At 44.3% G+C, this 14129-nt stretch overlaps 2 protein-coding genes across 2 annotated transcripts; one reads left to right on the forward strand and one right to left on the reverse strand.

Annotated features, from left to right (window-relative positions):
- Positions 1 to 1953: 1953 nt before the first annotated feature.
- LOC139643130 (low density lipoprotein receptor adapter protein 1) lies at positions 1954 to 8006 on the forward strand. Its single transcript, XM_071518300.1, has 3 exons — positions 1954 to 2325; positions 4690 to 5439; positions 5884 to 8006. The coding sequence occupies exons 1-3, from the start codon at positions 2223 to 2225 to the stop codon at positions 5967 to 5969; spliced, it is 939 nt and encodes a 312-aa protein (XP_071374401.1). The 5' UTR covers positions 1954 to 2222; the 3' UTR covers positions 5970 to 8006.
- Positions 8007 to 8742: 736 nt separating this feature from the next.
- On the reverse strand, positions 8743 to 13549 carry LOC139643110 (uncharacterized). Its single transcript, XM_071518271.1, has 8 exons — positions 13447 to 13549; positions 12820 to 12891; positions 12657 to 12728; positions 11629 to 11828; positions 10302 to 10365; positions 9900 to 10065; positions 9397 to 9594; positions 8743 to 8867 (listed from the first exon to the last, which is right to left on the reverse strand). The coding sequence occupies exons 1-8, from the start codon at positions 13459 to 13461 to the stop codon at positions 8743 to 8745; spliced, it is 912 nt and encodes a 303-aa protein (XP_071374372.1). The 5' UTR covers positions 13462 to 13549.
- Positions 13550 to 14129: the final 580 nt, after the last annotated feature.

A 14129-nucleotide genomic window follows, 5' to 3' on the forward strand; every position in this document is an offset into this window, starting at 1 on the left:
ATTTAAATGTATCTAAGAGCCAACTAGTTTGTAAACATTGTCAGTGTCTGTGATCGTGGCCACGCCCCTTACTCACAACGCTAAATGTCTTGTAGCTGCATTGCATTTTGGTCTGTTGAGGCTACTGTTGGGGAAGAAATTGGTATCTGTACCTCTTCTACGATGGATTTCTCCCTGTATGAATGTTGATTGTCGATGCCTCTCACTAATTAGTCTAAAAAACTTCATCATCTTTAATTCTGAGGGACTGACACCAAAACCTGATGTTTACTTTTGATGTTTTACATAGCTGAAAACTTTGCTGCAGCGGGAATAAGAACAATACACCGCCAAGCAACTAAATAGGTCCAGAAATACAAGGTACATCACCAATAGCTGGTTTCCTTTAAAATACATCATCCGGGCTCTTATGTATTTATCCAGTACAAGAGTATTCACAGGGACACATGAATATTATGTCTACTGTCTGGGCAATGTGGCTTTGACCCTCGCACTCCTTACTAACGGTTGTGTGTAAAGTTGCCGATCTAGGAGTTTATTCTACTGTTGCACTCACTGAATGGTACTCTCAACAGAAGTGCCAACTAAATACCTCCAATGCAACACGTAAATGCATTCACACACTCATAAATGCATTCACACACTTGGAGCACCCCGGCTTAAGCCACGGTTTGGATGCTGACACCGTTGCTATTGCCTAAACTTTTGCATTTCAGACAAGAAAAGTGAGATAGGGAGGGTGGTCCATTATGTCACTGGTGCCCAAGAATAGTTGCAGTGTGTCCTGCTAGGCGCTGGGACGGGTGTGACGTCCAGAACATAACTGTTGTTGGGCCAAACCCAGAAGAAACAGGGGCCCTACTGTTTCCCCATGTCAGGCACACCCACCGTCACACACACACACACACACACAGACGTATACACACATGGAACCGTTTAGGGTTTTCCTCTGCCACTGTTCAAATGCCCCCAAAATAAACACTTGAAACAGATCTGAACAAGTCGGGCCAATGAGCCCCGTTAGGAATGGGTTGTGACGCAATGTGATGCTAATGAGAGGTAGTGGGTTTCAGATGTTTCGTCAGTTTGGGATTATATACATACATATGCTTATATAGCCTATACAAACTGAAACTTTCAGCTGGAGGGGCATAATGACATGGCTGTAAGAAATGATGTAGTACTGTATATCACAATATATTTTCATAGGCCATATAGATGCAAAGGTAAAGATATATAGTATGACCAATGGTTGTTCAACAAAGTCCCAAAATTAGAGAAAGATTCTTGAGGGATTTTTGATCTAAGGGAAATTGGCTTTCTCAGTTATGTCTTTGAAGGTGCAAAATTACCAGTGTTTATTTGGGAAGTTAGATATTTGTGTGTGTGTGTGTGTGTGTGTGTGTGTGTGTGTGTGTGTGTGTGTGTGTGTGTGTGTGTGTGTGTGTGTTAATGGGCACTCTAACCTTGTAGGATTCATAGGCTGTTGTGCATCCCAGGTAAATATAAAGGTGATGATCATAAGGAAAACAGCCATCAGTTGAAATTAAAATAATATGATTGTCAGAACAGCACCAGCTTTGTTTCTTCAAAAGACAAACTTTATACTTACATCAGGTTGATATTACTTACTATGATGTATACTATGAATTTACCTCAAAAAAGACCTCTGCCAGCCTAAAATGGTGGGTAAACTGTTCTGCAATTATAAAGGCAGGTCAATTGAGTTTAGGTGCGTTTACCTTTCACTACATCCTTGCTTAGATTGCCATGTATGTCAATCAGTCCCACTTTCTTTTGAAGCAGCCTCCCTCCCACTCCTTCCTTTTTCTTGCTCACACCAGCCTCCTCACCTCTCAGACGCAGATGCTCGTCCACGTGTGGGCCGGACGCGCGCCCACGCTGCTCAAAAGCCTTGTTCCAGGCGCTCTGAGTCACACAAGTTCAGTCGATGAGAGTCATACACGCCGACCAGAAAAGCAGAGCATGAGTCGAGTTGAGTTGAGTCTTTACTGGCCAAGTCTGTATCAGTCTGCGCTCGATTCTAGTCAATGTCGTTAATTCCTTTGAATGCCATTCAGTTGAGGGGAAGGTTGAATTTTGTTCCATCAAGAGAGACTTGGATGAGCAAGGCTTGCTGCCGAGAACGACAGGGCGTTTAATTGACTTTATCTCGACTATTTATTGACTATCAGCAGATTTGGCGTGCACCGTCGCCTCGCATGGTAGCCGACCTCCACCTGCCCACTGTGCTTAGGAACACCATAGGACTCTCCGGTTCATCTGAGCAGCAAGAGGACATCGTTTGCATGAAACTGTGGCCAGGTAAGACGAACTTTATTTTAGGAAGCTCTGGTGGTGGATCATTGATTTGCTCTTAATACATCTACTTAATAATTAACTAATTTTAAAGCAAATGACTACTTTCATCATTGTGTCTTACTCCACTATCTATTGAGAAATTTAAAGGGGTCCTCGGGCAGTTCTCTAGCCGCGATTCGTGCCATTCTCTCTGGACAGAACGTCACGCCAAACGCCATTCAGAAATCTGTGAATTTAATGTTGCCTTTCTCACTGGCAAAATTACACACCTCACAGAACATGACATAGGAGCTTTTACGAAACACTAGGGTCTGCTGGTAAATTCGGCACAAAAGCGATCCACCAAGCAGCACCTGACTTTAAGAAAATCTCAACTTTTTCAAATTGGTTCACACTACTGGCTGCCTTCATCTGCTGCTTTTGGTGGAAGAGGATTCAATTCTACTAGAAGTTGATATTCCTAAATGTTGAATCACTTCAAAAAGTTGAAATTTACATTGAAATAAGGGCTGCTTGGTGTATTGGATGCATGCCGAATCGAAGAATGCATCTGATTCATATACGGTCTTAATTAATGTTCTACGTAAGTGTATATATTTGCCGATACATAAAAGTGGCCGCATTGAATTGACAAATGTTTGCATGGAGCTCAGGGTGACTGTCTCTCCATATTTCGTCCAACCGTTCCCCAGAATATGCTGCTTGCTTTTTGAACATAAGTTCACCGCTTGGCTACATTTGAAGGGAAATCAAAGCATTGATATTCCTATCCACTTTAAAATCCTACTTGCAACCACAGGGTGGTGAACTGTTGGGATTTGACAGCACTGCTCTTGTTACTATGCACCAGTCTAGGAAACAGTTTGTTCATTCAGATCACATAAATTTAATTAACCTGTGACGCATGAAGTGCTGAACTGGATCTTCTGGTGTAGCCTACCAGCTTGGAAACATGTCAGATTGTAAGGTAAACGGTCACGTTTGCTGGATGATTATTTAACCTTGTACCCAGTGACAGTGACCCTGTGATGGAGCCTTGGCTGTAATGTAATATAGGTAGGTGTGTGTGTGTGTCTGGGAGAAAGTTGACTGTCAGGGGAAAGCCGCTTTTCAAGAGTGTGTGTGTGCTTCTGCACATTTGTAACCCACACACTGACTGTCTGCATGTCCTCGGTCAGTGTATGCTCCAAAGTCAGCTTGCATCTCTTTGTGATGTGACACACTCACCAAAGCATGCCATTGTTTTTAGGAGAAATATTTGGTGGGAGTGCAAAGCTGTTTCCTGTGCAGGGAGCTTGACTAACAATGGCCGCTACCTTGGAACAGTCGGCGGTTCTCTCCCCAAGTCACTTCTGAGAGGAGACGTAGGATGTTGAAAGAATGGCAAAGAAAAGAGAAAGGGGAAAAAATAAAGTGTAACACAATGGAGAACAGGCGGCATACTGATGGAGAGTGCTATGGTTTTGTAGGATGAAAGACAATGGGAGGCCAGATGTGGTGGTTGCATAAGACTTTAGTTGGCGAGGTCACGCAAACCTTTAAGTGTGGAATGCACTTGACTGTGTCCCCTCCCTCGTGGACTTAGATAGTCCTCTAGGCCCTTTGTGTGTGAGGCTTCTCTGAGAATTTCCCCAGTAACTAATAATATGGTGCAGGGTTTCCATTGTAACTCAACAGGGAAGACCCAGGCTTTGGGGAACGTAGCCTGAGAAAGTAAGTTGGTGTCCAAAGCAAAGTCTGCTTCTGAGTTACTTTGGCACCTATGATAGTGGTGCTGATGATGATGATGATGATGATGGGCATGGAGTTGAGTTTGGAGATGGAAAAAGTAGCCTACGTGTCACTTGTATGTTTGTCACAGTCACGTCAAAAAGACATTAACATGCCATTTGTGTTGGCGTGTTTCCAGTTTATCCAGTCATGTCATGGTTGTGCGTCTCTATATTTCTTAAGGGTTCAAAGCCCGAGCCAAGCCTAACTGTAAATATTTAATGGCTGGTGTCTGTGGTAAATGAATATTCTCAGTCAATGCGTCACTTTCGTAACTGATCCTCGTCTGCGTGCTTGGTGGCCTTTTGTTTTTCCGCACTGTGGTACAATGTGTGCTGACTGCACTTTTACTAGGGAGACTTGGAGCCCGTGGCCTTGAATGCCTTAGATTGCACAAATCAAAAGTATCAAATGAACAGTTATTTAATATCCAGGAAAATCATGTGTACGTCAATGTAAAAAAAAAAATCTATTTCCAGGATTTACCCTTCATCGCATTCAACTCTGAACAAAGCTTGGGCATCTGTCCTGCTCAATTATTTATGCTTCTTTGAAATAAGTCTGCTAACGTCACTGTTTTCCTCTGCCCCACTTCAGATAAGACCAGTGGATGCAACTACGCTCCATTTATAGAAGAAAGGTGGAAGAGTGGGAGAAGGCCTGAAGAGGACCAGTCTACCACCTGCAATTGCACCTCAGCTGTTCCCAGCCCTTCCTCCAAAACTCTCTCCAAGCCCAGCCTGAGACGCACCATGTCTCTCAGCACCTTCCACCTCATGCAGACCCTTAAGAACTCTCCTGCCGCTCTGCGCCGCCGCTTCCGCCGCGACCGCACAGAGTCATTGTCCCACGGCGACCCGCTCTTCAAGGTCCACTACCTGGGCACGGAGAAAATCTTCTCTTTGGACCGAGAGCAGGCCCAGGACGCTATCGGGCGCTTGCTAGAGGGCGCCGCAAACGGGAAGAAGCTGGGTAAAGATCACGCTCTGGTGGTGCGCCCAAGATATGTTGAGGTCAAAGAGCTGAGTACGGGTCGGCAGCTCACCAAGACGTACCTGCAGGACATTGCGTACTGTGCCGCCGACGCCAACCGACCCAACGTCTTCCTGTACATCTGCAAACATCACGGGCAGCAGCTGCAGTGCCGGGTGTTCTGGTGCAGCCGGGCGGAGCGGGCGCGAGACATGACGGCTTGCCTGGCGCATTCCTTCCAGCGGGCGCTGAGCGACTGGCAGGACGGCTCGGCCACGCTGCCCCTGGGAGAGGGGAAGGGGAAGGGGGGAGAGGAGACGCCCAGCACGCCTGCCACCACAAAGAGCTGCACGCTGCCTGCCAGTCTGGGAAAAGGTGAGATGGCTTGATGGATAGGGAAGGGGGGAGAAATGTCCATGTTGTGCAGAATCAAAGGGAAATGGTTGTTGGTCTAGGATACTCTTAAATGATTTCAGGTTATAGAACCATCTGGCTGATGCCCACTCACTCTTGGTTGAGGGATTATTTGAAATGATAAGGTTTCTGAGGTGTGGGACATAGGTACCGCTGAAACCACATAGAAACCAACTGTTTAGGCAGGTAGCAACATTGTTGACTTGGATAGCCTCCCTTAGACACTTAAGAAACCCACAAGGTGTGAAATTCAACAGGGCGGTGGTTGGATGTTCATAATTACCATTTGAATGCCAGCAAGCACTTTTCATTTGCACCTGCCTTTTGGGAGCAGTGATTTTTTTTTTTTTTTTAAAACAAGCCAAGCTAACGTCATTGACCCAGTGTTTCTGCTTGCGTTTTCAGTTCGCTGGAAGAAGAGGGGCTCGGTGTCCCGCAGCCCCCTCAGGGCCATCACCAGAAGAGGATCTGCTTCTGACAGCTGGAATTGAGACTCTGCTCCGACCCCCCCGAACACGGGACCACATTAACCTGATGAGAACCTCAAGGATCACAGCACTGAAAGGAGGGAGGGTGGAAAGGATTACAAGAAGGAAGCAAGGACAGAGGGGATGAAATGGGGGAGGGGGAGCGCCCATAATTGGACATGACGAATCTGCTTCTGAAAGGATGTTTCCGTAATCAGTGAGTCTATGGACTTGAGAGGTTTTAAAGAAGCAACGTTATCTGTTGACGTTTTGCAAGAGTAGCACACAGTGCATTGGGTTGATAGCACAAGACGCTGTTGACAGCTGCCATTGTTCACTTGTCAACAGCTATGAGAGGACGTGTGACTGGCTGTAAGCCATGTGAAGACGGGACTGGTTCTTTTCCATGGCCATTTTGGTTGGCCTGTTTTCACTGAGGAGTCTACTTGATACTCTAAAGCCACCGAGGTTTGAGTCTGTTGAAATAGACAAGTGGCTTGGAAACCAACCGTGATGCCACCGAAAACCACAACCGCTGTCAAAACGATAAACAGGCTACAGCCAAAAACTGGATGAAGACAGTGAGAGTGCTGTTTTTGAAAGCATATTTTAATTTAACTGACATTTATGACAAGTCATGTTGATTTTTTTTTAACTTTTTAAACCCTGTGGCACTAGCAAACACCTTTCTCTTCTTGTCTACTCACTTTTTGGATTGTATGGAGAAGCTACGTTTGTGAGCTTGACCTAAATTGTGACCGATATTTGTCTCAGCCACGGTCACAAGTATGTGAAGGGCAGGGTTTCTCTTAGGCATGTCATACAAAGACCAAGATCTCACCTTGTGTTTTGTTCCAGTTACAATGGCTATCGTTTCTAATGCACAGGAATGCAGTTACTGTTATAGTTACTTCTTTTTGAGCACTTTCTAAATCACCTCATTATTTTGCAACTGTAGTATTCAAGATATTTAGGCAAACACATATCACAGTTCCTTGTTTTATTGTCCTAAATTTCTCAACTAATATGAATCATGAATTTTATCCTACATTTTAGGAGTTCACCAGCTTCCAGAACTTGTATGACAGGCCTAGAAACCCTGCATCATACATACTGCATGTACACACTGACAGAACTCGCAGTGCAAACAAAATCCTCCCTTCAGCACTATAGTAAAACAAGTTCTCTGAGTGATGGCCAGTGTGATAAATTATTTGCATTTATGTGGAAAATCACTCGGCCATGACATGCGCGCGCCTGTGTGTGTGTGTGAGTGTGTGAGAGAGAATTAGAACACTGGGAACACTGTGTTCCCATGTGGAGCCTCTGTTCGGAATGTTCGGCCATGCACCTGCATTCCGATTGGGGAAATTTGAGATCTAGAATCTTCTTAAAGCCCCAACTCTCTCTCCCTCCCCCCCATTCATTGCTGACTATGACTTTGCATATTTAGTAACGTTTGGCATGTGCCAGCACACACATGCCTGTCTGTTCTGACACACACACACACACACACACACACACAATCCCTTCCTCTTAATACTTTCCCTCGCCACGTCAGTACATGCTACAGTGATGACCTCGACAAAATCGCATTACCAAAGCCATAAAAGGTGTTCCAATCCTTAAAGTACAATATAAGTGACAGTTATAGGCATTGATATGTGCAGTATTGCATAACATGCTCTCATGATGGCAATTGATGTCTTATGGTTTACAAATGTTACCCAGAGACTTAAGGATTAGTGGTGCACCCTCAGGCTACCATCCACCTCTCACTATGTGTTTATGTTTAGCGAGATTCAGACCAAAACTAAGCTAGGGATATCGCCTCGTTTTACAGGAAAGGTGCTTGTTCTTCTTTACTGATGTGTCACTGGGTTTTTATCAGTTTTAAAATCGTGTACTCATGATGTATCTCAAACTACAAACGGCACAGCCCCAATCTCAGAAAAGGGTTAAGTGCCCGCTTCAAGACGTATTTTATTATCAATGTACTGTTTTATGTCATTATGTATATATTTAAATATGTATTTTATGAAATAAACTTTTTATACATTATTTTTTGTGTATGTGGGTATTTAAGTGTCTCTACATGTTGAGAAATATCTAACCAGCTTTGACGAGATGCATGATAAATTAGACCATTTCCAAGAATGAACGCTCATTTTTAAAAGGTTATATTTGGCCTGAAGAAAACAGAATTCCTGTGTGTGTGTGTGTGTGTGTGAGAGAGAGAGAGAGAGAGGAGGGTTTGTGGTGGCAGGTCAAAACATTCAGAGAGGTCCTGGGATTTTTAATCTCAAAGTCATGTGACTGATTTCCCAGGGTACTTCGTTGTGTTTGCACATTTCAAGGAGTCTGATACATGTGACTGCTACCTTCCAACTACTGCCATTCCACAGCAAAGATGGCGATACAGCTCATACACATCTGTACTGCGTTCAACACAGCAGCTTTGAAACAATTGTATACTGCTGTACATACAGTAGTGTTGTGTGACCACAGCTCCCTCCAGACACTGTGTTGAAACATATCCAGTGTCAGAGCATGTTAAATATGGACACACTAATTATAAGGTCCATGTAGGTTCCACACAAGGACACAAGGAGTCATATGAGCTTCTCATATCATTCAGCATTACAAAACACAAAAGTTCAAACGCAATTCAAATGCAACCACAATCACATATAGACTTCCAGCAGATCCCAGTCTTTCCAGCAACACTTTCACATATTGGTTTGAATCTTCTGGAGTAGAGTGACCATGAGTGTCTGTCGGTGGACGGCACTCATGGTCACTCTACTCCAGAAGAGTGCTGCATTGTGGGATCGCTGCTCGGCCCGGTGCTCCCTCTGAGTCTCTGTAGCTCCAGCAGGGATTGGACATGGAGACGCCTCAGAGGCTTCACCTCCTCTACCACTGAAAGCAGAGAAAGAGAGAAAATCCACAAATCATCAAAAACATTCAGTGATACTTTAAAACAAGAATTTAAATACAAGTCAGTACATAGAGAGCGTGAGAGAGAGACTGTAGTGATCCCTTCATAATGTAGCTCAATAGCACCACCTGCTGGCCTTCATGATAATAATCTTGTATTCATCCACTGACTTGAACTGTGGTTCAGTGGTTCTCAAACTGGGGTCCGGGGACCTCCACAGGTCCCTGAGGGAGCTCCAGGGGTTCCCCAGCAAAATGAGGAATAGTTTAATTTCACAATAATTGAATTCACAAGACATTATCACTATCATATTATTATAATATTATTATTGGAGAATGTACTATTTTAATATTACTTTTGCACTCCCACCACATCTTAGACAGTTATACATGTATACAGTTATATAATTCAATACTAAATCAACAACAAAATCCTATCAAATGGGGGTTTGTGGCCCTAATCTGTGTCCATTTTGGGGACTGTCGCATGAAAACCTTTGAGAAATCGTACCTTTGTCATAGTGCAACTCGTCCCGGTTTCCGAAAACCACATACATCTCCAGGAAGTTGAGGAGAGCTCCTGTGACAAGGAACCGCTCAGGCAGGGGAAGGTTTTTAACGTAACGCATGTCCAGGGCAAAGGGGTTGGAGGGAGAGGGAATGGTGCACAGGCACACCAGCTCACTGACAACGTCCCACACACGTATTCCTTAAAACAGGATGGAAAAGAGCAGAGCAGAGAATAGAACAGCAGTTTTTATAATTTGTGGCCTAAAGCAGAATACAGCAGTTCTTATATCTGAACTGAATAGATAGCTTGTGTGCTTTGTTGATGTGTAAAAGAGCTAAACTGAATCCACACTCAGCAGAAGTCTCAAAAAAAGGGTAAATTCAGGCAAAGACATCTGCATCGGATTTAGCTTGTGGAAAATAGAGTAATTACCGAATCTGTCGACAAGACCTCACTAAAACAATAACTGTCTCCTGTTTGGATTCCGCACATTGTTTCCATACCTTGCGTTTGCCAGTCTGTGATGGACTTGAGCTTCATGGGCGTGTCCTTCACCATCGAATCGGTGCCGCCGATATTGACCAGGCGCTCGTGATTGGAGCGGATCCAGGCGTAGGGACGGCCGTACTTGGCGTAGCCGGCCAGTAAAAACAGAGTGCAGTTCACTTCCTGATGAGGGACAAAGTCGAGGCAATGTGACTCAGCGAGCAAGGTTATGTTCACATTCAGAGTCTGGGGTTAGAAGTGGAACGGTGGTCATTGTTAAAGGTAGAGCATGGCATGTTAGGCTTTGGACTCCTGCTATGTCCAATCATACTAAACATGTGTTTTACTGTTAGACACTTTAGATAGTTTAGAGTTTTCCACATAGAGAATGAAGATAATTTGGAGGGTGAAGCACTTACAGGCACTGCTATCTCTCTTTCACTGGGAGACGCTGGGAGAAGATGCTCCTCACTGCTGGGCGCCCTAGGGACACAGAAAGAGGTCAGCCAGTTTGAGAGTGTGTGTCCTACTGTGTGCATGCTTTACCTACCGTCTGCGTGTCTGCACCCATGTTTACTTTTCTGCTCTGTGTAAGTATAAGTCATTAGTTTGAGCTCCGTCTATGTTTTTTTAAACCTTATTTAACCGAGCAAGTTAGCCAAGAACACATTCTTAACTTACAGGAAAGGCCTGGGGGAGCTGTTGCAGGGATAGGGAGGGTTACACACACACACACACACACACACTCACACCTGGGAGCTGTTGAAGCAGGAGAGAGTACGTCTCATTCAGTTCCTCCAGCCTGATGTTCAGAGCCGGTCTGGGTATGCAAACCAGCGACTTTCTAATCACTTCTAGCTTCCAGCCTCCCTCCCAGCTGATATTGTATGGGAATAATGAGTTTAAAGAATGAGAAGGACTGGGTTTATCCAACCCAGCGAATGGGAAAAGAGGCTTATGACAGGACTTCAGTATGAGTCAGTGTGTCCTGTGAGTGGGATAGTAAGTAGGTCAGCTGATTTTCCCCCTGACACTAAATTAAAGCTACGATCACACCTACAGATCGCTTTATTTGGTCTGAAGCATAGTGGAAAAGTTTCTTTTGGTTTGTTTATGTTCACACTGCCCAATTACAAATGAACCAGTGCCTGTAAACAGAAGTCACATGGATTCACAAGTGGCTTGGTTATTGGACAGAGTTTTGGCAACTTGTCATCTTCGCCATAATTTACCTTCGCTGGTGTTCCTGCCAGTCAACACATGAAGAAAAAGCTGAATATGAGCATTAGTCCAGACTGCGGTTTGCCCTCTATTCATTCTGTCAGCCTAAGCTTTCAAGCATAAGCAACCGCTGGCTTTCAGATATCAACACGTGTCTCCTTATAGCCATAAAACTCCGCTTTTTGGGTTTTTTTTTTCCTGTAGTTGGCACAATTACGTTCACACTCCTAACGAACCACACCACAGTTTGCTTGGAAGAGGACCGAGACTTGTATTTCCAGGCCAAGTTTGAATGGCATCGCTCTCACCTGCCAAAACAAACCAAACTAAAGGAGTAAACACTCGAATGAAGCGATCCAAACACGCTCGTTGTGAACAAGCCCTAAAACTACAACATGAGTAATTTCATGTCATGCAGGCATTCATTTCCTAAGATCAACACCATCATGCGCATAAACAAGTGACTGCAATATAATAAGCATGTACAAGTCACATAAACATACACACACACACACACATGCACACCTGCCAGTCTGTGTGTGGGTCTTGGTGTGTGTGTGCAGCTGGGAGCCTCGTGGGCCCGGTGGCTCCCCAGGCAGGGGGGAGCTGGTGTGGCTGGCCAGGCTGAGGGAGCTGCTGCTGGGCGAGACATCGCTACTGTTACAGCTGCTGGTGGAGGTGTAGGAGGAGGCCCGGGACACCGCGAAGCCCGGGGAGCGCCAGCCCTGCAGCACAGGAGGGGGAGAGGTAAGGTGATGATGAAGTCATTGATGTACATGAGAAAACATGTAGTCCAGGCAAGAGAGTAGATAGGAATAGAGAGAGTGAGAAAAGCAAGCAGCAACACAAATGACACAAGTTGTATTTCTTCCATATTATGCCTTTATGCAGAAATTATTCTCATAGTTAGGCCCAAACAGAATCTGTGGATTTGGATTTTGTCTATTTTCTGTCACACCTTTTGCTAAAAATTTGCAGCATTTATTTTGTTTTATTTTACTTTTACATTTAAGGTGTTCTTCCATCATTTACTAACTAAAAGGCTGCATTCTATGTGAATCAAAGCACCACTGAAAATGAACACTAATGCCATAAATTTCTTTCAGGCCTACACTACCAGTCAAAAGTTTGGACACACCACATTTTTCTTTACTTTTACTATTTTCCACATTTTAGAATAATAGTAAAGACATCAAAACTATGAAATAATACAAATGGAATTATGCAGCGACCAAAAAAGTGTTCAACAAATCAAAACTATCTTATATTTTAGATTCTTTAAAGTAGCTGCCCTTTGCCTTGATGGAAAGGCAAAGGCTTTGGAAAGAAATTCATACATAGGCATCAACTTCACTATTTATATTTGTCTGAGAAATCAATTTCAAGCATTTAAGCATAAGCCTTTAGATCAAAATGGCTTTAAGATAATGAAAAACATAGTACATTCAATGAGGTGTGTCCAAACTTTTTACTGGTAGTGTATAGTCATAGTTCTGGCAGAAGCTGTGTGTGTTTTTGCATGTTTTTCTCTTTCTCTTTCACCAGCGACTAACCAGATCCTCATTGACCACAGTGAGCAGCAGCTCCTCTTTCCCCCGAAGCCAAGGCTGGAAGTACTTAAAGCCCTACAAGAGAAAGAAGGGATGGAAGCATTAACTTGGTGTTTCATCTGCTCTGCATATTGCATCCAGTAGGTCTGTCTGGTCAAGAACCAACCTGCAAAGATCCCAGTAAAGCCAGGTCCGTCAGGAAGTGCTGCAGCTTCCTCTTTTGCTCCCTCTCTCGTTTCTATTTACAGAGAGAGAGAGAGAGAGAGAGAGTGAGAGGGGGAGAGAGAGAGAGAGAGAGAGAGAGAGAGAGAGAGAGAGAGAGAGAGAGAGAGAGAGAGGGAGGGAGGGAGGGAGAGGGAGAGGGGGCAGAAATGTATTCATATGAGGCATGATAACCTTCCTCATCTAAAACAAACACCCACAGGCCTGACCCAAAATCCTGCAGCACCTTAAGGAGCTCTTGGCCGGTGCCACCCATCCGCCCCCTCCCAGTCTAGTATCCTAGCAACACATGCAACGCCTCTTCTCAGCATCCTTGAAACCATGTCGATAATAAAGCCTACATGCATTCGCTACATTAAGGAATGGATGCTAAAGGAGGACAGATCAGATATCTGTAGCCTGCCATTTCATTTAACAGAGTAGACATTAGCGAGACACTGAATGCATCAGGCTATTTTGTTTAAAGCGTTTCGGCGGCTGCGATCTTATTCCTAAACAACACAATGGTGCTGATAAAAGAGCACATAATACAGTTAAAAGAAACGGTTTCGTCCGTTTGTTCGACACTTACACTGGCACTGCTCATCTTGTACAAAATTGCAGACAACGTCGTCTACTTCCCTGGCGGGCATGGCGTGTTTATGTGCGCTATTGTGCGACCACTAAAACCTTTTCGCTGTTTTATTTAACACGTCTCTTGCGCAATCTCTAAATCGATGTTTCCCACTGTCTGACAAAGGTTTTGGTTCCCAGAGCCTGTGTTCTTCTTCTCGGGTGTTGTCTTATCTCGCTGAGGGATCTTCCCCGTCGGTTCAGCGTGAAGTCGGTTTGATATTGGCGTTGTAGAAGCATTCTAGAACGCCCTAGCGGCCATGTTGGAAGACTGCCTCCTGATTGAAGCCAACTGCTGTCAACACCGCACACACCATGGTCAACTTTAGTTGTGGTTGGCTGTTCCAGTAAGACAGGAGGATGAAACACGTAACACAATACAAGTGTTGTCAGTGACATATCCTTCTGCGTCTTGTTAGACAACTGCAGGCTCTTAAAAGTGTCTTCATTCAGGGTCGCAAAATGTTAACAGGCTGGGAATTACAGTGAAACTCTGCTCTCACTTCTTTCTCTCTGTCTGTCCATTGAGGAACCAGAAGCATATTTGTACAGAGAGATTTTTTTTATGACTACAATTATCTTGCTGTCACTACATCCATGATGGATACAATTTAATAGCTTACCTTCCATAATCCATGTTAC

This window comes from Centroberyx affinis, unplaced genomic scaffold (assembly GCF_046629955.1).
Source record: "Centroberyx affinis isolate AG114_WGS23_722 - 3 ecotype Tasmania unplaced genomic scaffold, CSIRO-AGI_Caff_v1 ptg000562l_1, whole genome shotgun sequence".
In the NCBI taxonomy this organism is placed as follows: Eukaryota; Metazoa; Chordata; class Actinopteri; order Beryciformes; family Berycidae; genus Centroberyx; species Centroberyx affinis.